At 42.4% G+C, this 23,278-nt stretch overlaps 1 protein-coding gene across 1 annotated transcript in view; it reads right to left on the bottom strand.

Moving 5' to 3' along the window:
* Positions 1-21,722, bottom strand: part of CASR (calcium sensing receptor) — a 41,060-nt gene extending 19,338 nt beyond the window's left edge. The window contains exons 1-3 of the mRNA XM_041463961.1: positions 21,538-21,722; positions 13,071-13,377; positions 9,776-10,657 (exon numbers count right to left, since the gene is read on the bottom strand). Of these exons, the coding sequence (XP_041319895.1) occupies positions 9,776-10,657; positions 13,071-13,377; positions 21,538-21,722 (1,374 nt within the window). The remainder of the gene's footprint in view (positions 1-9,775; positions 10,658-13,070; positions 13,378-21,537) is intronic.
* Between the last annotated feature and the right edge of the window lie 1,556 nt (positions 21,723-23,278).

The raw sequence follows: 23,278 nt of genomic DNA, 5'->3' as shown, positions 1-23,278 counted from the left end.
AGTGAATTTGACTAGCTTGAGAGTAGAAATGAGATGACAAAATACTTTTTTACCTCTAACATTTTCCCTTTTTCTGTTTTAAATGAAGATCCAGCTGTGTGATGGTACTCCAACATATTTGTACGGCCCAAAGCATGAAAGTGTGATATTACTTCCCTAGAGTGCAAAAAAATCCTTCCTACAAGCAGCGTCAGGAGTTAGGGCATCTGGAGTGGCCTCAATCCCAGTTCAGTGCCATCCCAAACAGACTTAGTCGGATCTACTGACTGCAGCAGGTTTCTTCTGGGGAGAAGTGGCTGAAGTAACAGCACCTCTCCCCTCCTTAAGTTCTGTAAGCATTAATTCTTTTCTTAGGAATCAGGACAAAAATTATGGCAGCAAAATCAAAAATAATGTCTGTGGAAAGCCCCTAGATGCAGGATATAATGCTATATAAAATCAAGGAGGCTTCTGACTAGTGTCTGCTCTGGTGTTGTACCAGCATAGGACAGTGATGATGGAACTCCACAGAATGGAAAAAAATCCATGGACAAGCTAGATGAAAGGACTGACTGACTGTACCCTATGCATGATAAACCCATTTTCAGTTCAAAATTTTACCTGTGCTCATTAAAATAAAACTCATTTATTAGAGAGTGATGATATGTTGCTATGCTCATCATACAAACAGAGCTCAAAGAGCAATATTTATTATGGTGGGCTCTAAAAGCACTAATCCAACATGGAACATCCAAATAAGACTGAGAAACACTGATGTTGTATTGTCAGAAAGCAGAACATTAAAAATCCTGGAGAACAAAGAAGAAAAAAATCACCAGGCAATGTATAAGAAGTTCCTTGAACATATTAAAATTGAAAGGTGTCATGTATGCCAGATCCTCACGACTGTGAGGATTAAGTAAGCTGTAAGAGACAGCTAAAGAGGATGGAATGCTAAAGAGAGAGCTGAGGAGGAGCAGGAAAGCTAAATGAATGATGTGTTAGTACCCTTGCTATCAGAAAAAAATCACAGACATTCTTATCTCAAGGGCACTTGTTTTGGAGCCATAATGTGACATTAACTGAGGTAGAAAGTCCTTAAAGAGAGATTAGAGGGCAGCCTGAGCAATTTAAATTGGATTTAAAAGGCTGACAGAAACAGACAGTTCATCACAGCAGTCCATGAGCAATAAAGAGAGCACTAATACAGTAGGTTTATGATATACACATAAAAATGCCACTGGCTTTGAATGACAAAGTCAATATGCTATCTAATCTTATTCCACAGCAACCCCAATCCACCTTTCTGCTACACCTGCAAGTGTAATGCATTCCCAGAACTGTGTCCAAAGTTCTGCTCAGTGTCAGCCTCTGGTGGGCTGCAACAGCTGCCAAGCAAAGACAATAGTGTAAAAGGCAGAGGGAGGTTCTCTGAAGCCAAAGGCTGGCTAGCCTGACATGAATCACAGGAAAAACAATGGAAAACAAGAGTTTAGGGCTGAGGAGCAATTAATACAAAACTGTAGGATGGAATCATAGTTGCTGCCACCTAGTAATAGTTGAGGAATGTAGATCTTCCTGAATTCAAGTTGGATTGACAGACATACCCCTTCAGAAGTGAAATAACTGAGCTTTATACTTCATCTACCATGGATCAGGAATTGCCCAACAGAAATCAACAGAGGCAGATCATCAGTTCTTGGGGAATTCCTTCATCCTCAGTAAACAGCTCACTGTTTCCCAATGTGTTCATCAGTACCCTGGCAGCAGCTACAAAAGTACTGCTGGCAAAATTTGCTGAAAATTCATGGATTAAGGTAATGATAAATAATATTCAAGAAAAAGCATTTCCCTTCAGATTGCTTTCAAACATCTGTGTTTAATACAGTGAAATTCAGGCTTGTGCATCAAGGCATAAGGAATTCATGCCAGGCATAGAAAGGGTACCACCTGCTGCAAAGGATTACTGGCAACTAAATGTGACCTCTCCATTGCACGTGGTGGCACGGAGTGCTCAGGTACCTTGTGCTCCTACAAATGAGGAAGTAATAGGAGTATGCAAATGTGGGATTTTTTTCTGTCTGGCTGTGCCAAGTCTGTTGAAGGAATACTGAATACGTGACAAAAAGAGGGATGAGTGAATGGACAAGGTACAGAACTAAAGCAGAAAACATACCTTATGACTAAAAGACCACTATGTTTAAATTATCAAGGTAAGACTGAGGAATAATTTGATCAATGTGCATAAATATTATATGGAGAAAAATGATGCATACTTCATCTGGACTTTTAAATCTAATAAAGCAAGCTCAAGTAAGGACCAATGAAACTAAAGGTCACTAAATCCCAACAGGAAATCAGACATGATCTGTGACAAGAGACGTGGCCTGCCATGGATCATACTAATTAAAAAAAAGGTCTACCAGTCAGCAGGTCTTTGGGGAAAATAAATCTTGCTGAACACAAGTTTGGCTGTCAAACACAGCCTTTCAGAAATGAAATACCTAGATTTTACATTCAATGTGAAGCAGCCTTTAGATGGATCAAAATTACTTACTTTCCTGAACGTGGCATAAATTTAGATAATTAATTATATAAAGGATTTCAAGCTGCATGATCATTTGGAAAGTGACTCCATTTAAACATGTTGTAGGTTTCTGCTGAGGTTTTGTGGACAGAGATTGTCTCTGGACAGAAAAAGGCAATTGTACAGCTACAATTGAAACCTAATTGTCAGTGCTGCTAGATGGTATTTTGTGCTGTGTGCCCCTGTCTTTACCTACAGCCATGGTATGAAAAAAATCAGAGCCACTTAGTCTAGACTTGATGCCATTATTGCTTTGGTTTTCACTTGCAGCAAATATAGTATGGAGAAATCCATTTGGTACAATAGCCCAGGTTGCTGTGTACTAAGGGTGAATCTATTGGCAGGAGTCCTAACTGAGTAAATGATGCTTTAATGCTCTTGGGACATCACCATACTGCACAATAACTGTTATGGTGAAGTACCTAACAGCTTAAGATAGGGCTCTTATATTTATAAAGGTTTAATATTAAATAATATGTAAAATAATGGTCCTATTATTAAAGCTAGTAGCAGCCCCAAAGGTTCAAGTGCTCACTGTTTTCAAGTAGTATAATTCACATATGTTGTCTTGTGTAAACAAAGTCTGATTGAAATGCTTTCTGGGAGGTGTTTAATGCCATCCCTGCCCAGCTGTGCAGAGAACAACTGTGTAGATGTGTCCCTTTACAGCCCTTTGCTGTCACTTTCTTCAAACAGCCCTTTATGGATCAGCCTCTTCAAAGCCCCAGTGAGGTCTGACTCTGCATCCTGCACAGAGCACTGCTGATACTGCCTTGAAGAACTGTGCTGCTCCCTAGGCCAGAAAAAAGTCATAGCTTTCGACTGTAAATTCATTCCTATTTGGAGCTATGAGATGAATTCCTTCAATGCTTGGGTAAGCTCTTTTTTAGAATGAGAACCAGCAGATTCTGCACTCTAGGTGTCATTTCTTTTAACAGAACCATGGTAATCCATGAAACCTGAGTTCAATGCTTATTTATAATCTATTCAAGAAGTACTATCCATGGGGAGAAAAACAAAAGGGTCCCAAAGTTTCCTATAGTCACAGTGAGTTAACTGCACTCATGCAAGTGTTTCAGACATTCAGAGTGGGCAAGCACAGTCATGGGTCCCATCAATGGTCAGCTAATGTTCCAGGGGATTCAGTTACTGTGTCTAGGCACTTGTTACACTTGGCTACTGGCTTAAATCTGCTTTTTCCATTCCCTCTATCAATATAAGTCTTGGCCAACAAAGAAGTCTCATGTCAAGACTTTGATTTCTTCAGTCTTTCATGTCTTTCTTCCTACAGACTCTGAAAGGACAAAAGTCCTTTCAGAGCAAAGTATTGCTTCTAGTCCAGTTGGAAGATCACTCTTATAATTCTATAAGGCAAAAGGGTGACCATATAAAGTAATTTGTTCTCCTAACAAGAGTAATTTGTTCCTCCTAACCTCTGTGTGGAGCAACACCAGTCCTTAATAGTGCATAAAAGTTCACTTTGGGGATAACTAACTGTAACTGGTTAGTACAGCATTTGTGAAGAGAGCTGACTAGCCAGAAAGAAATGAAATAATAACCTATGCTAGGGTTATCATGACTTTGAAGTTAGCTTCAACCCCATCTTGGGATAAATGGAATTTTTTTATATATCCATTTGTTTCCTCATCCCACTTTGTGAGTGCCTTTAGGAAGCTCTCAAGGTGCCCTTTGTCACCAGCTCCATTTGTGAGTAGTATCAGGAAAGGTCAGTCCTGTAAGAAATTTTACATCCTTTTGTGCAACAAAGACATGCTGTGTCTTTGTAACAGATACTGGTGTCTGAGGTCTTGGTAATTCAAGGCATAATTGTTATCTGAAGTTGTTACAGAGAGACATTGTATGAGCATTTCATGGAGCCTTCCCTAAAATTCTCACTCTAAGCTGAAAAACTGACTTTTCCCCAACTGACAGAAGTACTTAATAAATGAGCTTCACAAGTACAAAAAAGTTCTTTTCAAATACAGCTTTTGTTGTAAGGCAGCATATAAATGACTATATGAAAGGTGACTTTTATGAAAAATTCAATGTGTTTGGGGGCAGACAAGAATACTGTGGGCTTGGCCATCAGGCAGTGTGTACTACCCCAATTCAGAAGACTCTCAGCCATCCTTTACTTAGCAATTAATAACCATAATTCCTTTGTTGTATTTGCTGCATGCAGTTCATTCGCCCTTCTTCTAGCAGCCTTGTCAGGGCAATCGTTTCCCAGCACATTTTCTACTGGTGAGTCCAGTTAAGTCTTTCTCCTTTTATTTGTAGAGATATCCAAATAATACTCCATCTATTGTCTGCTTAGTTGATGCTCTCAGCTGATGGCAAGTTGTTATCTTCAAACTGAGCAATAACTGTCTGTTATTGGCCTGGGGGAAATAGCTGTGTTTGCTCTATTGACCCCCATATTTCTGTGTGTGGCTCAAGTAGTGTCCCTCTCCATTCTGTCTCCCACAACAAAGGCACACCTCTTGCCTTCTGTTCACAACAAATACATCTCCAGTGCATTTGTAATGCAGAGTAGGCAAGGTTTTGCAGTTGCCTGACATCCCACAACTTCCTCTGTTTTCTTTGTGATTCCCCCCAAATGACTAATTTTCCCACCAGCCATAGCTAATAGCTGTTCTGATACTGTTTAATTCTGTGTATCACAAAGCAGCTGGTTTTGAATTGTTCAGACAGGCCTCTAGTTTAACAGACACAAAAATTGATTAGATAAGCCATTAGGCTCAAAGGTCTGTGTCATCTAAGGCATTATTTACTTCTTTAAAGCCTTGCACAATCAACTTCCAGCCAGGCAGACACACCTGAATGTAAAGCTGGAGAAGGTGCCAGTCCATTTTTACCTCTTCACAATGCACATCACCAGCACTGAGGAAGGAACTGTTGGCTGGGAGGTGCACAAGTGGAACAAAAGAATTTAGGTGTTGCTAGGTGAAGCCATTTTGTATTTGTTTTTATTTTGTGCAGCAGCATATGGCAAGTTTTCACTGAGTCTGAGGTCAGTCAGATTTCCAGGCATAGAATAACACACTCAAGCTTGTCTCTAACCTGTGAATCATTAGCACAACGCATTTTTCAGCCCTTGCACTGTGCTTTGCCTTGGTGCCTAAGAGAGTTCTTGATTTTCACTCATGCCAAAGTTCAAAGCCTCCAGTGTAACAGCAACCTGCAAATTGTCTGGGAGTCAACCCAAAGATGCTCTGCTCAATGACCCTGTGGCTGCACACCTTTGCCTTCTCAGATCTCAGGCTCCTAAATGGGAGCCTCTCTTCCCCATTTAATCACAACGCTTTTACTGCAAGACAAAGAGAGGTCCAGCAGCTGCTCATCAAGAATCCAAATGAATGGGCAGAAACCTCAGTCTGAAGAAAAGACAGGTCTTTCATCTTCTCACACAGAAATAATATGAAGCAGGAAATATTTGCTCTGAAGGACAGATTCCCTATTAGTTTTCTCCCTATTTTTTTTTTTTTGCAGGACCACAGGGTGTTTGTAGTGAGAGAGGGACACCAGAGAGGCTCCTGTAAATGTTCAGAGGGGAACTGAGAAAAGAACAGATGGACTTTTTCCTAGAAGTGACCACAGAAATAGCCTCATGAGCTATTTGACTAAGAAAATGAAGGAACTTGAGGGACTTGAGAAATCTTATCAGGGAAGATATTAAGAAAAAAGGGCTTCAAAACCAGATTGTTAAAGCAGTTATGGAGAAACAGGCCAAAAAAGCAGGAATTTTGACAAAGAGGCAGCCTCAATACAGCAGTTCTCAGCCTGTATCCCACCCCTTGCCATAACTTCCCACTTCCATTCTGTAGCTTATGGGAGAGGCTGTGTTTGGGCAGGCAAGTCCACAAATCAGAGCAACACACAGAATTAGCTCCACTTGATATGGCCTCCTAAAAAGTCATAACCCCCTAGCAGAAGAGAGTGGCCTTCTGACAGCCAGAGGTATTGGAAACCTTTATGAGGATTTTTTCTGTTCTACTAGTTGCACCCATGCACTTAAATTCTTAGTGCTTTTTATAAAATTTTGCCTTGCCCTGAAGTGACAGAATTTATACATTTTGTTCGGGATTGCCCTGCACCTTTTTGTTACCTGAACAAAACAGTGCAAAAAGAAGTAATTGATCTGATCTTGTTCAATATTGTGCAGGACACAACAATGGCACACACAGACAATACAGTCTGCCCTTTGCAGCAGGCATCTTGCAAAGGTGTGCACCTCGATTATTTTCTGCCTTGCAGCAGTGCAGCTTCTTAAAACAGCTCAGATCACTCAGAATAAGGGCAGCACAGGCATTCTAATAAAATCTGCAAATTTCTGCAGGGTTCTGAAGTGCCAGCTGCCCCATTTTCAGACACAGGATTCTGAATTCCCTGGCCAGCTCTGCATGTGGAATGAGTGGCACAGGTTCCTCTGGGCACAGCCTGGAAGCTGTCCTGCCTGCTTGCCAGCTCTGCCTGTGCCTGCATCTCTGCACATGCTGGGCTTTGGCTGCCCATCCCATCTCCACTGGGAATGCCCATAGCCAGCTTCAGAGGCACTGGTAAAACAAAAGGAAGCAAGACTGCATTTATGGTCAGGGTCTGTCACAGATCACTGACCCAGGTGGAGAAAATGAGCAAACGGTTTCTTAAACAAATAGCTACAAATAAGTAAACATGAAAGTTGGTAGAATTTGATATTTCACCTTAGGAGAAAAAAATCCTGTGCTCCCCATGCTAAAACACACCTAGAGCTTTTTTTAAACTATAGATGGTAAATTCTTAATAGGAGAACTGCACTCAGTTTAACCAGCTCACAGTGATTTGTGCTAGGCTGTCCATTTCAAATGAACTGAGCACTGAGGTAAAAATCCTGGGTTTATATATGGACACACACAGGCAGCCTCCACAAATGATACAGAACACATCCCCCAGAAGATTTGTGTTATAAGTACATAAAATTTGCAATCAGCAAACAACAATAAAAACCTCATATGTGATAAAAGGATAACGCCATTGAAAGGCAACAAAATTAAATGGTACATAATTAAATTATGGGATGTATCATTTTTGCTCCCCAGCCACTGACCCTGCTGGCAAGGGCTGCTCTGGACAGGAGCTCAGGCTAATGGAGCCACAAGTTCAGCAGGTTCACCTTATCTGTAGCACACAGCACCTGGCCAGTAATTGCACACACCGTGAGCAGCTGCCCTCCAGTCACAGCTATGGGGGCCTCCTAGCACTGTCCTTGCTCTCTTGGGTCACTTCCCATCAAGAAAAGCCCGACCTGACTGTGAGAAAGGGAGCAGGCAGTGAACACTGGCAGAAGTACCACTGCAAATGAGATTGACTTTACTAGAAAGATTTTTTTTCTGTGTGGTTCTCAGAAAATCACTGTGGAAATGCTGGAGGCTGCATGTTTGTGAGGTGAACCCATTACTCCCAGGGCTGAGGAAATCTTCCTGAAGGTAATGAGCTGCAATGCCTCATATGAAGTAGGTGTGCACACAGATTTGGCATTTACCTGCTATTCATGTGTTTGATTTTGAAACAAAGTGAAAAAAATGCACAAGTAGGCTTGAAAGCCATCACATGATGGTGGTGGTTATAAGTATAGCCTGTTCCTCTCTAGCACTCCCTGCTCCTGCCCACTGGGGTTATTCTCTACATACTCCTTGCTGATTCCCTCCTCTCAGGCAGGGATGTGTACCCAAATGCCTAGATCAGCAGGATGCTTTACATTTTGATGTGTATATCCTTCAGCACCTGACAAGCAACACAGAAACGAGAGGTCATTCTTCTCAAGCATGGAATCTTCGACAAACACATTCTTTTACCTAGCAGTGGTATGAATATTCAGCTTTACTTTCCAAGGTGGCAAGGCATAAAGGAATGAATTAAACTACATTTATTCTGGATCATTTTTACTGACAACAGTGAAAGCTAAATCTGTCTGCGACTTGCCTATTTCTGCCAGTATTTTCCTGAAAAGCAGAATAGCTTTGAAAGACAGAAACTTTAGAGACAGCCAGCAATTGCAGGATTCCTCTAAATCAGGGTCAAACCTTGCACTCATCAACTCTGAGTAAAGTGGTTTTGATAAACCTTTTCAGGCACCTAGAGCACTGCAAGTTTCCCATAAATGCCAAGACAAAGCCTTTTACTTTAATCTGACTGATGTTTTTGAGTTAACTGAGACTAGACAGGAACCAAACTGCAGTTCCCATATGTGAATGTGACCTGACATCTGCAGTTTGTGGCAAGGGCAGCCTTTGTTTTGGTTAGACTATCCCAAAGAGAGGTAAACACCTGCAAACAGGGAGGTGATCCTTTTATTCACCTGTGTTCTGATTTCAGGCATGTTTGGGCTCAAGTGTTTTGTGACAACCAGAATGAGACAGACAGAATTCACTACCTATTTGACATATCATCATCACTCCATGCTAATTGTGTTAAGAATGTAGTAGATAATATTATTATATTGTGAATGTAATATACAAAGTGAATACCACATTGGATAGCATGATCAAACACATAGTAAGGTAGAGAGTATTCATAAAGGAAGACAAAATGTGATCCATGTGCCAGTGGGCAGAATGCATTGAATGAATGGGTAAATGGGACTAAGTCATTAATATAATTTCATCAGTTCACAAATACCACTGCCAAATCAAAGCAGCTCTCTATTTTCTGCCCAAGAGCCACACATTATTTTCCTTCATTACTCAATCTTCTTTGGTTTGATCCTATATAAGCTTAAAACGGTGAGGAAAAAATGCAGCCTGTATGGAAAATTGCTGTGGGATTGCAAAAGATTTCAAGCTTGCCAAAGAAAATGAACTCTAAAAACTGTTTTCCTTGTTTATGTGTTCTTCCCAGGCCCTCTTGTTTATGTAAGGCTCAATATATGATCAAGTTACCTTGCGTCAGCCAGGCTGTGGTAATTGTCTGTGTGTGCACTTTTGGCCCGCAGCAAATGCGAGAGAATTTAACCTGGTTTAAGCCCCTTCCACTGCAGGCCTAGCCCAACTTACCTCACATTCCCTGTGGGTGGGAGCATGCACCTACCTCAACACAGTCAGACACTGCATCCCAGGAGCCTTATGCTGTGTCTGAGACCCGGGATTAGGAAAGGCACCCTAAAGGCCATTTGGAACAGCTCGTCTTTCCTTCTGCAGGTATATTGCAGAGGCACACGAACGAAGGGCTTACCTGCCATGCCTCCACCTTCTTTATGTCTGCACAGGACCCGTTGGTGAAGAGTCCCTTCCCAGGGGTACAGGTATAAATATCCTGCAAGGCATGGGCGATGGAATACACTGCCAAGTACACGTTATAGGATATCCGCAAGTGCGTGTAGTCCATGTACGGTGTCTCCACGCTGGTGATGTTCTCATCCCCTGTGCACGGAGGTCGGAAGGCAGACGTTCCATTTCCAGCTCCCAGCCCCTCTTCATGGCCCTTGTGGAAGGAAGTTGAAGCAGGAGAATTTTTGGATCCATCAGGGAGATAGCAGTTAAATGTCTCCTCCCAAAACTCCTTGGCAAAGCCGTTGTTGGTGGACTTCTTGGGATGCACCTTCTGCAGGAACTCACGAAAGCCTGGGATCTGTCCTGCCTTCAGTGCAAACCCAATGGTGCTGCCGATGACACGGAAGAACTCCGGCATGGCTATGAGGGAAGAGCTGGCCCAGGCCTCGCTTGCCAGCCAGATCTTGCCAGTGATGTTTCTCCTGACAATCTCTTTGATGAGAGGCTCCAGATCCGGGCCACTGGAAAAAACAACAATCACTCTTGCTGTGGAGTTCTGGATGACCTCTACCACCTGCTGGATCTCCTCTTCATCTGAGTACTGGGAGATGAGCTCGCTAAAATCAATGCAGATATCTCTCTCCTCCGCCTCTTCCCGAAATTTTTCAATCCCTGGCCGGCCATAGTCATCGTCAGCTGCGATTGTTCCCACCCAGTTCCAGCGAAAGTACTCGATGATGTCTGCCATGGCCGTGGCCTGATGCTCATCGTTGGGGATTGTGCGCAGGAAGGACTTGAACTGGTTCTTATTGCTCAGGAGACGACTGGATGAGGCATAGCTGACCTGTCAGAGCACAGCACACAAGCAAAACACACCGTAAAGTGAAACGCCTGAAATAAACTGCCTCCATTTACCTAGCATCACTGTCAGCTGGGAACCACATTTTCTCAGCCTGTGTTTGCAGGTGATCCACTCTGAGGGTTCTTCTAGCTGTGCCTGTCCTACAGAAGCACTCATACAGGAGCAGCTGCTCGGACCTGAGAGGCTGGAGCCAGCTTGTGCCCACCTGCAAGGTCAAGGATCTGAGGGAGAGAGAAATGGACACTAGATTGGAGGAATGGCAAAGATTTCTGTCAAATTCAGAAATAAAAAGAATGTGCCATCTAGATAAATGAGGGCAATGCACTGAATTAAGACAAAGCACAGGCTTTCTCTATCCTGAACCAGACATGAGACAGCAGGATGGTATAGCCATTCCAAAGCTACTCTGTCTTTCTCTCCTTGCCTTTGGTATCCATCCCCATTCTTAAACAGGCTCCTTTTGCCTTTTATATACAATCCCTGTCAGCTGACATAAGAAAAATGTGCTGTATATCAGCTTCCTTGATCCTGCAGTGTGTTATGGTAATGCTACTTTAGCAGTGTTTCCTGATTGCTGGCCAGCATCAGCAAAGAAGCCAGTCCATGCTTCATAAGCCACCATGTTTTATGGTTAAAGCTGGATTTTATTTCCTTTTTTGAAACTATCAAGAAATATTTTATTTTCCTAATCAGAACAAGTGCCACATGCTCTTAAGATATAATTGGAATTATCTACAAGTAGGAAGAAAATCTTAAACCCCAGATAATAACTGTTTAAAGATCTGGAGAACTTCTAAAACACATTTTGAGATTGGTATCTGAATTCTTTAGGACTGACTCTCATTTGAGAAAGTCTTCTATAAACAGTTCATTTTGTATAAAGTGGAAATTTACAGAAAACCTTGTCTTCTTGCTAAACTCTATTACTTAATGTTTCTGCAAGAAGAAAGAAAAGAAGGTCTCACAGTGCAGTTTCAAGGGCCACAGGAGTAAGCCCTCCTTTCACAGAGCTGTACTCTCCCCTGGACAGGCTTTTGCCCAGTGCTACTCTCACCCCACCAGCCTTTTTCCAGGAGTACACGCAATGTGTCCCACTGCCTCGTGTGCTGTAAGGGACACTGACCTGAGGCACTGAGAAACAGAGCAGAAGTTGTAACATTTTCAGTGTCTACGTCAACAGAATGAGTAATGAGCCGTACATTAATTGTAAAATACACCTCCAACTCCTACCAAAATGCAGGGCCTAATAATGCTAGTGGCCTTGCTATAAATGGCTGTGACAATCCTACCCAACATCTGCCAGTCTAAAAGCCTGCTTTCAGTTGTCATGCCTCAACCACCTGGCTGAGACTTCGTTCCAGAACCGAACCTCCTGACATCTACCCTTTTCTGCAGCCTCTAGATAAGGCTACTGCCTCGTAGGACAAATGTCATTCTCTGTTTAAAGAGAAAGTCTGAGAACTGCAAACATCTCTTACGTTCAGTTGAACTCACCAACCCTTCTCGGCTGCCCCTGTTCACCTGGTAATGTGATGTGTAAATCAACAATGCTCCGTAAGATGTCGTCAGGGTGTTTATTACGTGCCAGCTTCCAATGCCACTCTGGGCAATACCCAGATAGCACAGCTTAAACCATTCTTGCCCTGCTCAGAGACCTAATGTCCAGTTTTTCAGACTCCTGAAAGGAGTCAGACTGATAAGACTCAACAGACAAGATATATTACTGTGCACAGGGCAATCAAGAATCCTTCCTTCTTCATTTGTGGTGCGGATGGGAATAGGAGCCCTGGCTGAAGCAAAGATACATTTCTCAGGACAGACTGAGAGCACATTCTGACACAATCTTGTTATAAGGGCTCTTGTGAGCTCTGGCACCTCTATTAATTTCGGAAGAGGGATTGGAAGTGTTAGGCTACACAAGGTAACACTTAAATGGATAAGGCCAAGCACTTTTTCCAAAGCTGACTTCAGTGTAGAAAAGTAAAATCAAGAGCAATTAAGCGAGCCTTGTCCTTTACTAAAGGTCTTGGCAGATCAACAAGCCTCTTAAAAGGATGGGGCCATGGATGCTGGCACTGGCTCCAGCAGAGTCAGAATGCTTACAGTTACTGCTGTATTCACAGTCTAGAGGACTCCAGTCCTCGTAGGCTAGGCTGCTGTTGGCCAAATGTTGTTATGGCTGCTCAGTAACCTTTACATTTGGGGACTGCAAAGTGCTAGCAAGACACATTTCTATCATAACAATGACACCCACCCCCCTCCCACCCCCCATTTTATTGTTTCTCTCCTATAAATTCTATTGGAAATGGCAAAGATTAAGCAACCTTTGCTTGATCTCTGCAGAGTGGAGGAGCAGGCCATTTCTGTAACCTAAACAAGTGAGGTGGAAGCATACCTGAGGTATGTAAAAGAGTCCCAGCAGATTGGCCACAGCAGTGGAGATGCCAGAGCCAGTTGCTCCCACGACTGCAATGGTGGAAGGGATATGTTCTGAGCAGTTACAGAATTCATCCAGGTTCAAGGAGTCTATCTTGTTTTGGGCCACAAAACTCAGTGTGGCCTCCAGGGCTTTCGAGACTGTGTTGCAAGTGTCAAATATCCTATATCCCAGGGTCATGTTGGGCAGGAGAGTTGGGCTACTGTTTATTTCTTCTATGGCAAAGATCATAGCCTGGAGCCAGCGGAAGCCTCGGAAATTATACCTGGGGGAGCAAAAATAAAAACAAAATAGAGTGAGAAGGAGGAAAACAGAGCAGAGGAGACCAGGAATGAGGAAAAGACAGAGTGAAAAATTCCAGATACAAAAGGCAAAAGCAACTTACGCAATTTCTTGCGCCCTACTAAATCTGGAAAGTTTTGCTTTTGTTTCTGCTACAGAAGAGGCGTGTTTTTGCTACAAGGTTTAGTTCTGGCTCTCAACTTTTCAGTTTGGGCATTCACTGCAGAGGTAAACGTTTCTAAGTCCCCTAAAACCTGGGAAAGTTAAAAGACAGCATGCCTGGAGTGATGACTCTGGCCTGTCCCTTGTGCTCAGGACCCTAAACCTGATCTCAGGATCCCTGAGGAAATGGATGTTGTGATCCTCTGACTGAAAGCTACACCTACCAAGTTTGCTTCCAGGCTCCTCTGACATGTTTCTGAATGCAGATGGCACTGTCTGCTAAGCCTGTGCTGATGCTGCCTGGGACTTAGGCTTGGGATACTCCCGGAGTGTGTCAGCTCCTCCTGGCTTTGGGCAGGCAGAGCAGGCTGAGCCACAGCACTGGCACTCTGCTGGATGCAGAGGGGCCCGGGAGCTCTGCTCAGGGAAATTTGGCCTCACATGACACCTTTCAGTTTGTGAGAGAGAGCACAGTCAGACTGTTCATACCACAGATCAGAGACAGGCTATAAATATAAGTCCTAGTGCAAACTGATAACTTTTTCATTAGATACTTCAGTGCCTTCACTCAAGGAGTAACTTTTCTCATTATTGTGGTTCTCTCACACAATTTGCTTTAGACACGAACTCAGAAGATGCCCTCAGAGCCGGTATGTGAAACTGAAACTGTTTTTGAAGCCTCTGCTTTTCTCTAAGATGGAGAAGCTGAATTTTCTCATTATATCTTGCACCTGTGCATGGAGCTGCAGATTGGTGGCAACTGTCCTGCCAGAGCTGGGAGTCTCTGTTTGTGGCATCAGGAGCCTGGCAGTGGAAGCAGCTGAAGCACAATGATTGCTTATCCACAAAGGAGAGAAACTTTGTGGAAAGCAGCAGCAAGAAAGTACCTTTGAAACATATTATTCTGAAGTTTTACTGTGTTTCCCCTATAAAGCTGCCCTGGCAATGAGCTGTGTGCCTGTGAGGCTGCTGTGTTTGAGGGCGACGCAGCTGGAATGGCAGAATCTTCCATCAGCTGGAGCCTGTCCTTCCTTGGAATGCACTGTGAGTCAGGACACCAGCTAGTTTGCAGTTTTGTGCTGAGTTGCAGGTGAAAACAGGGAAGTGTCAGTGCTGTTATGCTTGAGATACACTGGGAAAAGTGATGGGCCCCAAAACTGGAAAAGCCTGGGGAAATAGCCTGGCCAAGAACAGATTCTATATGAAATGGTAAATTGTAGGTTTCGCATCAGTTACATTTCGAAATGATTAGAGAAATGTTTCCATTATTAGGGTGAAGATTTCTAAAGATAAGCTTCATGAAATCACAACCTTTCAGTCTCTGAGATATATGACCTAAACATTTTTAATGGATGGATTAAATTAATTGCTTCCAAAGTTGATGTCAGCTATGCCTGACTTTTTCAAAGCTGAATGAACAAAGCCACATTACTTCCATTCCAGGAGTTTTATCTGATTCATCTGGGGTCAGAATTTCTAATGATATCACATCTAAGGGTTAAGTATTAAAAACTTTATTTATTCAACTTGACTTCACCTCTCCAGACATCTTTGGCCAAATTCCAAATGAGGTTCGGCTCTGAGGTTATCCCTCAAAGCCCAGCCAGCACAATTTCAGTACAGATCTCTTCAGGTCAAAAAGTTTGAGTCCTTAGTTATAACTTATTACCAAAGGGACAGTTAGCTTTATTTAGATTAGTCTTTAGAAGCACGGGCATGTGGGTTACTGATAGAAATAATTGGTCACTTTTAGAATATTTTTTGCTCTAGTTCCAAACCATTAAGGAATGAGATGCAATGAGAGAGCTCTGAAATAAAAGGGCAAGGCTCAGAGGGATCGAGTCAGAGAGTGCTGTGTACAGGAAAAGATGTGTTGGGCACACCATGTAGCTTCACGTGGTCAGTAATGCACACTGGGATAAATGGAAACAAGGAAGGGTTTTGTGACACTTCTTTTTAAAAAGCTGCACATGTTTACAGATATTTTTAATAGGAATAGGATTTGAAGCAAGGAGCCATATTCAGGCTCCTCATGTAAAAGAGAAAAACCTAATCGCATTTTCTATATTTAAAGGGAAGGCTACTGAGAACCTGGGAAGTTCAAAGATACCACTATACTACTGGGAAAAGCTTCACACATTTGAGTATATGTAAAAGCAAATTAAGCCTGCTGACTTTAAATTATACAGGCGAAATATGACAGAAAATTAGTTTGCCTGCTTGAAAGAAATTTGGCTTTATTATTTTAAAATGCCACAAGGTGGTATCTTCAGATGGTATCTTCGAAAGCAGTGAACTGGATCCTCTTACCCTTCACTTCAAAGAAATATTTGGCATTTAGTTCAGTAAATGCAGACTAAGCCCATGATACACAGTTGCTTTTGTTTTCCTTTTGACACATGCTCCTGATTAGTGTATATTTACAGTATAAGACCTCCAGTTCAGGTACTTGCATTTGGAATGATTTTATTCTGGAGGGAAAGGAGAGTAGGAGCTGTTTTCTGGGAGCCAGAATCCAAAATCTTTGAAATACTTTCAATAATTTATCTTAAAATAACTTAGGCAAGAGACCTGCTGTTCTCTTCACTTGCACCTCTGCTTGACAGCAGCATCAGCAGCTCAGGAGGAGAGGATCAGGTGGGATGAAGACAGCACTCCTCATTTTGTCCTCTCTGCAGCCTGATAGATCTTCAGAGGAGCTGTCATTTGGTCACCTGAGACAGAGTTGTGTTCGTTCCGTGACACAGATATGGTCAGACAAAGGCAGTGCTGCCAACTGCTCTAAATAAAGCAAGATCCATCCAGTATCTGTCAGTGGATATTTTGTGGAGTTTCTCTCCCACTGTGCTTTAAGATCCCAGCAAGGGGCTGCAGATAGGTTCCTCCTGGCTTGGTGTGTGCATGGGGGATTGCTAAGAGCAGCCTTTGAAGCTGGCAGTGGGTGCCACCGATGCAGCTGACTCCTGTGCCGTGCTGCTGCTGTGATTAACATGATCAGTCACTGGAATGCTCTGGCAACCATGCAGCAATTTGATTGGTAATTTCTAGGAAGAAACTGGATGGTATTTACTATCAGAAGCAAGCTTTCATTAGATTTCCAGAATATTTAAATAGCCACTGGTGTTTTCTTGATGGAAAAGAAGCAGCCTCTGAAGCTCATTTTCTGCCATATTACTTTACAGGTATGTTCACGTAGTCTTGCATTTTGTGAGATGTGGTGCTATGGAGAGTGGCCATTAAGCTCTAAATGAGAGTTTAATGTAAATAATACAGAGCCCACAGGTGTAGAGGGGGATTTTTATTTACACTCCTGCCTTAAAGTTTCCCTTCTGCTACTTGTTCTCCCACCTCTCAGAATATTCAACCCACTGATCTTTCCATTCCCAAGGAGGAGCACAAACTGGGAGAGGGAAATTGGAAACAATACCTCGCTGCAACCGTCACCTCTGCAGAGGACAGCAGTGCAGCAGACCAGTTTGCTAGAAACTAAACATGTCTGTCAAACGGTGCTCAGGATGGCTTAAATGTCCCAGCCAACATTTCAAAGCAAGGCTATGCAAGTTAAGGGCACAAGCTGTCTGCATGGTTTAAGCTCCCCTTAGCTCCATCCCCTGTTTGTTTGTGTGGTTTGGTTTTAACAGCTCTTACTGTCTGCATCCTGCAGAGAAATTGGTCCTGATCCTTGCTAGTCTCCATAAAGGAATAATTCACAGCCTCATGTGTATTCATGACCTTCATTTATCACACTTGCAAGGTACTAAGCAATGGAATATGAAGCAAAAAAAGGAGAAAGTGATGTGAAAGCGCTGAATAAAGCTTTCACATACCCCCCATGTCTGACAGGTGCTTATACTCAGAAATGGTGGCAAAGCCTGCATATACCTTTCGATCATGCCAGCACTCCTCTTTCTCTAGTGGTTGCATGCACATACTAATTTCTCTGTCCTCTCTAGATTTCCAGTACATTAATTGCATGTTATTGCTGCTACTACCACTGTTATTTCTAAGCTATGCAAGGGGGAGACCTTCAGTCATTTGTTGGATTCCTGCAGTCACAGGTATAATGAGTTGCTTACCACTCTTATAACCAAGGACTGTGTGTGAGGGCAATTACACAGAACAAAGAAAATCAAAAATCAAAAATTACAATTCGGAAGGTGAGTGGAAGACAGAGAAAATTATATAATTACATCTTAGGGAAGAGAAATTCAAAATATCTTGTTGTACATTCAGGTGTGCAATGGGATTAGCAAACACATCTGCAAGGGCTAGAATTAAAATTCTGTTCTCTCAGATGGACAGAGAAGCTCAGTGGGCTAAAGAGTCCTGGAGCCATGCTCTGTGAAGTCTTGCACTATGACATGGGGATAATGTCTCATCACACTTTCACAGCTTGAAAGCTTTGTGTCACAGTGTGGGACCTTGGCTAGACTGAGGATCAGGATACAAGAAAACTGCTAATCTCCCTGAAATCAAGAAGGGGCAGAAACATCAGGTTATGAATAGGCCTATGGGGGTGCTAACAGAGAATAGAATGGGGATCAGGGCTTGCTTGTGCTGTGCTCAGTCCCTGCCTCCCCTGCACACATCAGATATGCATCAGCAAATGTTATAAGGAAAGCTGCTGCAGCACCTGAGGCATACAAAGACAGGAGGTGTATTTATATCAAACGCAGGATCCTTGTTTGCTGAAACAACAAACAGGAAACAAAACTGCTCTCGCTTCGTGTATTCCTATCTGACATTTAGTGTGGCACGGTCTTGGGTCCATTTTCACTTCGGACTCTACAATTCAGTGTTCAGAGCACAAGGATGCATTTTTAGTAGCAACAGCACGAAAAGATTGGGGAACCGATTGTTACTGTTCCTTTTTCCTTCCACTGCTGAGTTATGTACATAGTTTCTAAATAATCATGTGCCAGATATGCACAGTAGGTTCAGGCCAGTATGTTTGCTGAGCTGGAGAGAAAGGTGCTGAGCCACAAGAGCATGAAGAACATAAAAACTAGAGAAAGTGGAGAGAAAACTGTCCTGTCCTTTTTGAGAAGCCCCAGCTGTCCTATCCATTGGGAAGCCCAGTCTGGGAGCATAGGTATGGCCCTGAACATAGCTAAATGTCCAAACAGCACTGATCAGCTTGAACAGTCCTCAAAATAGAGAAAAAACACAGTATCTTAAGTTTTTTGATTCTGAACTCTAAAATAGACTACCCACAGGGTTTCAGTGGGACCCTTAGCTCTTGTCATGGAGCTTTTCATATAGTCTGATGACTTGCTGCTGCAAGAGAGCATGAGGAGAGGGAGAGGATGTTCATTATTCCAGAGTGACCTGGGTCTAATTTTCTTATGTGATATGAGACACATTTTTCTACATAATAAAGAGATTAAAAACTGTAGGCAGCCATCTGAAAAGGGGGCAGGTGTAAAACTTATTAGCCTCAGCTTTGAAAAGGTACACCAGTGCCAGAGAAAGCTCAGAGAAGGGCAGCAAGGGCAGGTAAAAGTATGGGACAGATTTAGCACCTTTGGTTTGACCATGTACAGTCACATTTATGTTTTCCTATGGATTCCTATCTAATTTGCTAATCTGTGGATTTCCCACCCCACAGAAGTTTTTGACACTACAAGATTGGGGAGAATTACTTTGTGAAGACACTAGAACCTATATTTTTTTTTTCTGCCCCCAGAAATATAAGTTTGATAATTCCAGACCAGTCAGTTGCCTGGAACCTAGGAAACTCACATGTGATAATGTAAAATTTTAGCAAAAGACTTGAAGAACATGTTGAACTCCTGGAGTCAGCATGCACAACCCTGCCACAGGCTAATGCCTGATCACACGGTCCAAAACAAAAAAATTACTATCCTGGTTATGTTGAGAGATTTCTGTACAACTTGAGCAGGAGGAGTTTTCTGACTTCAATACTGCTTAAAATAGAAAATTCTTTCAGACAAAAAAAATATGCTCTCAATTTTACGTGTACCAATAACAAGGAATACACACAAACATTCCCATATACTTATTCCCTCTGTCACTAAAACCTGATGACCAATCTCAAAAAGTCTTCTCAATCCAACCTCTTTTGAATTAAACATTTCCTGCAAATGGACATTTTCTGGTAAAGATGTGTGCAATGAAGCAACTTATTTCTGGTCCAACCATCCCCTTGTTCTTTTTGTAGTTTCTCCTACCTCTGCAGCTAGATTTCGGACCTTCATTCTTTCTCCAACTGCGTTATACTATCAACTCTCAATTTATCCAACTCCCTGAAGGATATGCGCCACAAATGCCTGGCCCTGGAGACATCTTTTTTTCTCTTTTGCACCTACATCTTCTACCTTCATCACCTACTTACAAGGATAAAAAGAACAGGGATTTTATCCAGCTGAAGGATACCTTTTAGCAGACTGAACGCCACCCAGAAGGATCTCCCATTGTGTCCTTAGAACTGCTAGTCTGGCTTTTCAGGATTTGCCTGCTGTTGGCAGTGCTATCTCATTAACATGCTTTTTGGCAACCACACACTTGTAGTACTTGTGGCAGAACATTTTCCAGCCATCTCTTCCAATAATGTGACCATGTCAAGACAGCCACTGAAGCTGACCCAGAGTCGACAGAAATGAAAGCTGTTTAGTTTGCAAATATCTGCATTGTCCTGCCTGCCAGCTGGAGCAGGAGAAGAAGAAAATAGAGCTGAAAACATCCATTGCTTTCCAGCTCTCCACTTTTAAAATAATGCACTTGAGAGAGAAAAACAATGCTGAAAAGCTGGCAGAGATTCTTGCTCCATGAAATAGACATGGTCCATACACTTAGTTCACGACTTTCCTGTGCACACACAGAAGAAATCAAAATAATCTCTGCTTATTGACACCAGTGTGTGCTCCCTATGACAGGTTCTGGGGATGATCTCGTAAACTAGATGGACGTGCCTTGCTCAGGGTCTCAGCGGGAAACCACACCTGAAATCTGTGAATGTAACAGGAATGCTCTCAGCTATCCCTCATTGCCAGCTGCAGCAAAACTGTGCTAGATCCCCAGCCTAGGACGAGAGGTCCAAATAATCCCAGGTACACAGTTCTTCACACATGGTAACAGAAGGAGTCCCATAACAATGAAGTGTTTTCTCATGCATTGTCATGACAGAAATCCACATAGATTTCTTATATTTTGTTTATATGATTATAAACATTTATATGATTATAAACATGATTATATTGTTCCAGCTGCAATCAGTTTCTGTCACGCTTTCCACTTGTTCTGTGTATTATGTGCAGGCTTGTAATGCTAAAAATTCCTCACGTTTCATCATAAAAATGCCTACACTTCAATAATAAGAGAAATTGTTTTCATCTGCACTTCTCACTCCAAGGTTAACTCCCAAACATTGGAGACAAAACATAGATGTGTTGTTTACACAAAAAAGAAGAACTCTGGGTGAGGAAAGCCTGGGCTCAAGTTTGGGCCTTTTTACAAAGTCCTAAAGAAACTTCTATGTGTCATTCACTGGGATTTTTCAAAAGCCCTGACCTATATCACTTTCATCAATTAACTTGTTTAGGCAACTTAACAGTTTGTAAAGTCTTAGAAGATGACAGGCAGAACTGGATAAAAAATGGATTTCTAAACTATTTGGCCATGCATTACTTTAATCAAATGAACTAAAGGGCACTATTGGTAATTTTCTGTTCTGCTAGGGAAGCTAATTTTCAGATGCTATTCAAATGCTATTCCCTCTGAATGGCCAGATAGATCAGTATACTAATGTTTTGGCAGCTTCAGGTAGTACACAGATCGCCCTCTTTTAGTGTCCAAATAGTATTTATGTTACTGTTTAACATATACACTTGTTTTTTCCATTATTTACATCATACCTTCCAATTGCAAGCATCAGATTACAGACCATATTTACACAACTTAAAGTCAAGAAATGTGAAGACTTTTCCACCAAAACTTTTTGTTTTCCCTTTTACCAGCTTACCTTATACACTCCACTGATTCTGGCCTTGATTTTAGATCCTGGTCTTTAGCAGCCACTCCAAAATGAATGGGGAACAATCCTCCAAGAATAATGTCTCCCTTCTTCTGTGCCCGTTGGTTTGGCCCATAGGCAGCAGTGCTCCAGGTAAACAGCAAAAGAATCAAGCAGCAGCTATATGAAGTCATTGTTCCTCTTTTCACCAGGGGGTTATCGGGTGCAAAATTGGAAAAGACGATGTAAGAAAGCAGATGTCAAAACTTTTCCTTTCCTTAATACAGCACAGAGAGGATTTGGGGCACATGTTGGCAGGGAGATAAGCAACAAGGTGGGAGCCACAGTGCTGGTGCTTCTCCCTCTGTCTTCTCCATTGCAAAAAAACAATTCAGCTTCCCTTCTTCCTTCATAACTGAAGCGTTATGGAGACCCCATCTCTCAGAACTGTAAGAGAAAGATTTGAAAAGTGATTCCAGCTGTACACCAGGACCCCTCATTGCCGTGATGGCTCTGCTTTGTCAAGCCAAGCCCTCAATATGCCCCTGAAGCTGCCCCCACTCAACAACACACTGGGTCATATCACAACCTTGGCAAAGTCATCCAGGCACCCTGGTGACACAGCCACACCTCCTCAAACAATGCCAGATGCCTGATTCTCTTGCCACATACCTAAGGTGGGTTGCCTAATCTTCCTATGGTTCTGTGTGACTCTGGTCATAGCAGATGCTGTAAAACCTGTGACCTGATTGGTGTCCATGAACAGAGCACACTGTGAGACCTGGGTGGGCAAGTGGTGAACAAGGAATCATCAAATGCAGTAAGAATCAAGCCTTTCTCTTAAGCAAATAACCATAATAATCTCACGGTGTTGGTCTATCATCTCCTATCCGCTGATCATTCTTTAGCCTCTATCTTTGAACTTATCCTTGATAAAAATAAAATAAGGTCACCATAAAAAGTTCTTTTGCATTGAAAGGGAGAATGAACTCCAGGGAAGCATTTGAAACCAAGATACTTCTCTACAATGAGTCATGAAGGGTTGATAGGTTCGGCAATCATGCCATTGAAAGCTTAGCTATAGCAGCCTTTGAAGCCTGTTTCCTGGGGATGAAAAATCCTGCAGCTTCTCCATGCTCAATGCATTTTCCCTGCAGCATGTCTGCAGGCCTCCCAAACAAAGAACTAACTTAATTATGGCATATGAAAATGGCTATGGCTACAGGAGGGGAGATAGCACAGAAAATTCACAATGAACCGCTCTTCAGGCTATTTGAAACAGGTCTAAAAGCTAGTAGAAAGAACCTGAAGTCAGTGAAATTTAGAGTAGAAGCTAGGCATACATTGCTAATCTTGAGGACAATTAATTTCTGAAGCAAGTCATCAAGAGTTTTTAAGTGCTGAGAACCTTTTTATGAGGCTGACTTATTATCACTAAATGCAGCTATATGGGTTTGATCTTCACCTAGGTCAAATAAAGAGCTACTGCAGGGGAAAATTGTGATTGTGAGGCTTCTTCTGGTAGCCAGTCTGGATGATCATGCATGCTGTATGACCACCAAGCGCGTGGAACAATTTCATACATTTTCATTACAACGGAGGTTTGGATGCAGCAGTCAACAAGAGAGGAAAGACAAAGCTCCTGTTGCTCTCATGCCTCTGTGGTCACTGCACTTAGCTGCAGACACTGCAGTTCTCTGTGGTGGGTCCGCTCTAAACTGTTCTTGGGCCCTGGCTTGAACAAGTGCAT

This window comes from Pyrgilauda ruficollis, unplaced genomic scaffold (assembly GCF_017590135.1).
Source record: "Pyrgilauda ruficollis isolate IOZ18807 unplaced genomic scaffold, ASM1759013v1 scaffold17, whole genome shotgun sequence".
NCBI classification, from domain to species: Eukaryota; Metazoa; Chordata; class Aves; order Passeriformes; family Passeridae; genus Pyrgilauda; species Pyrgilauda ruficollis.
This window is presented reverse-complemented; position numbering and strand designations above follow the sequence as displayed.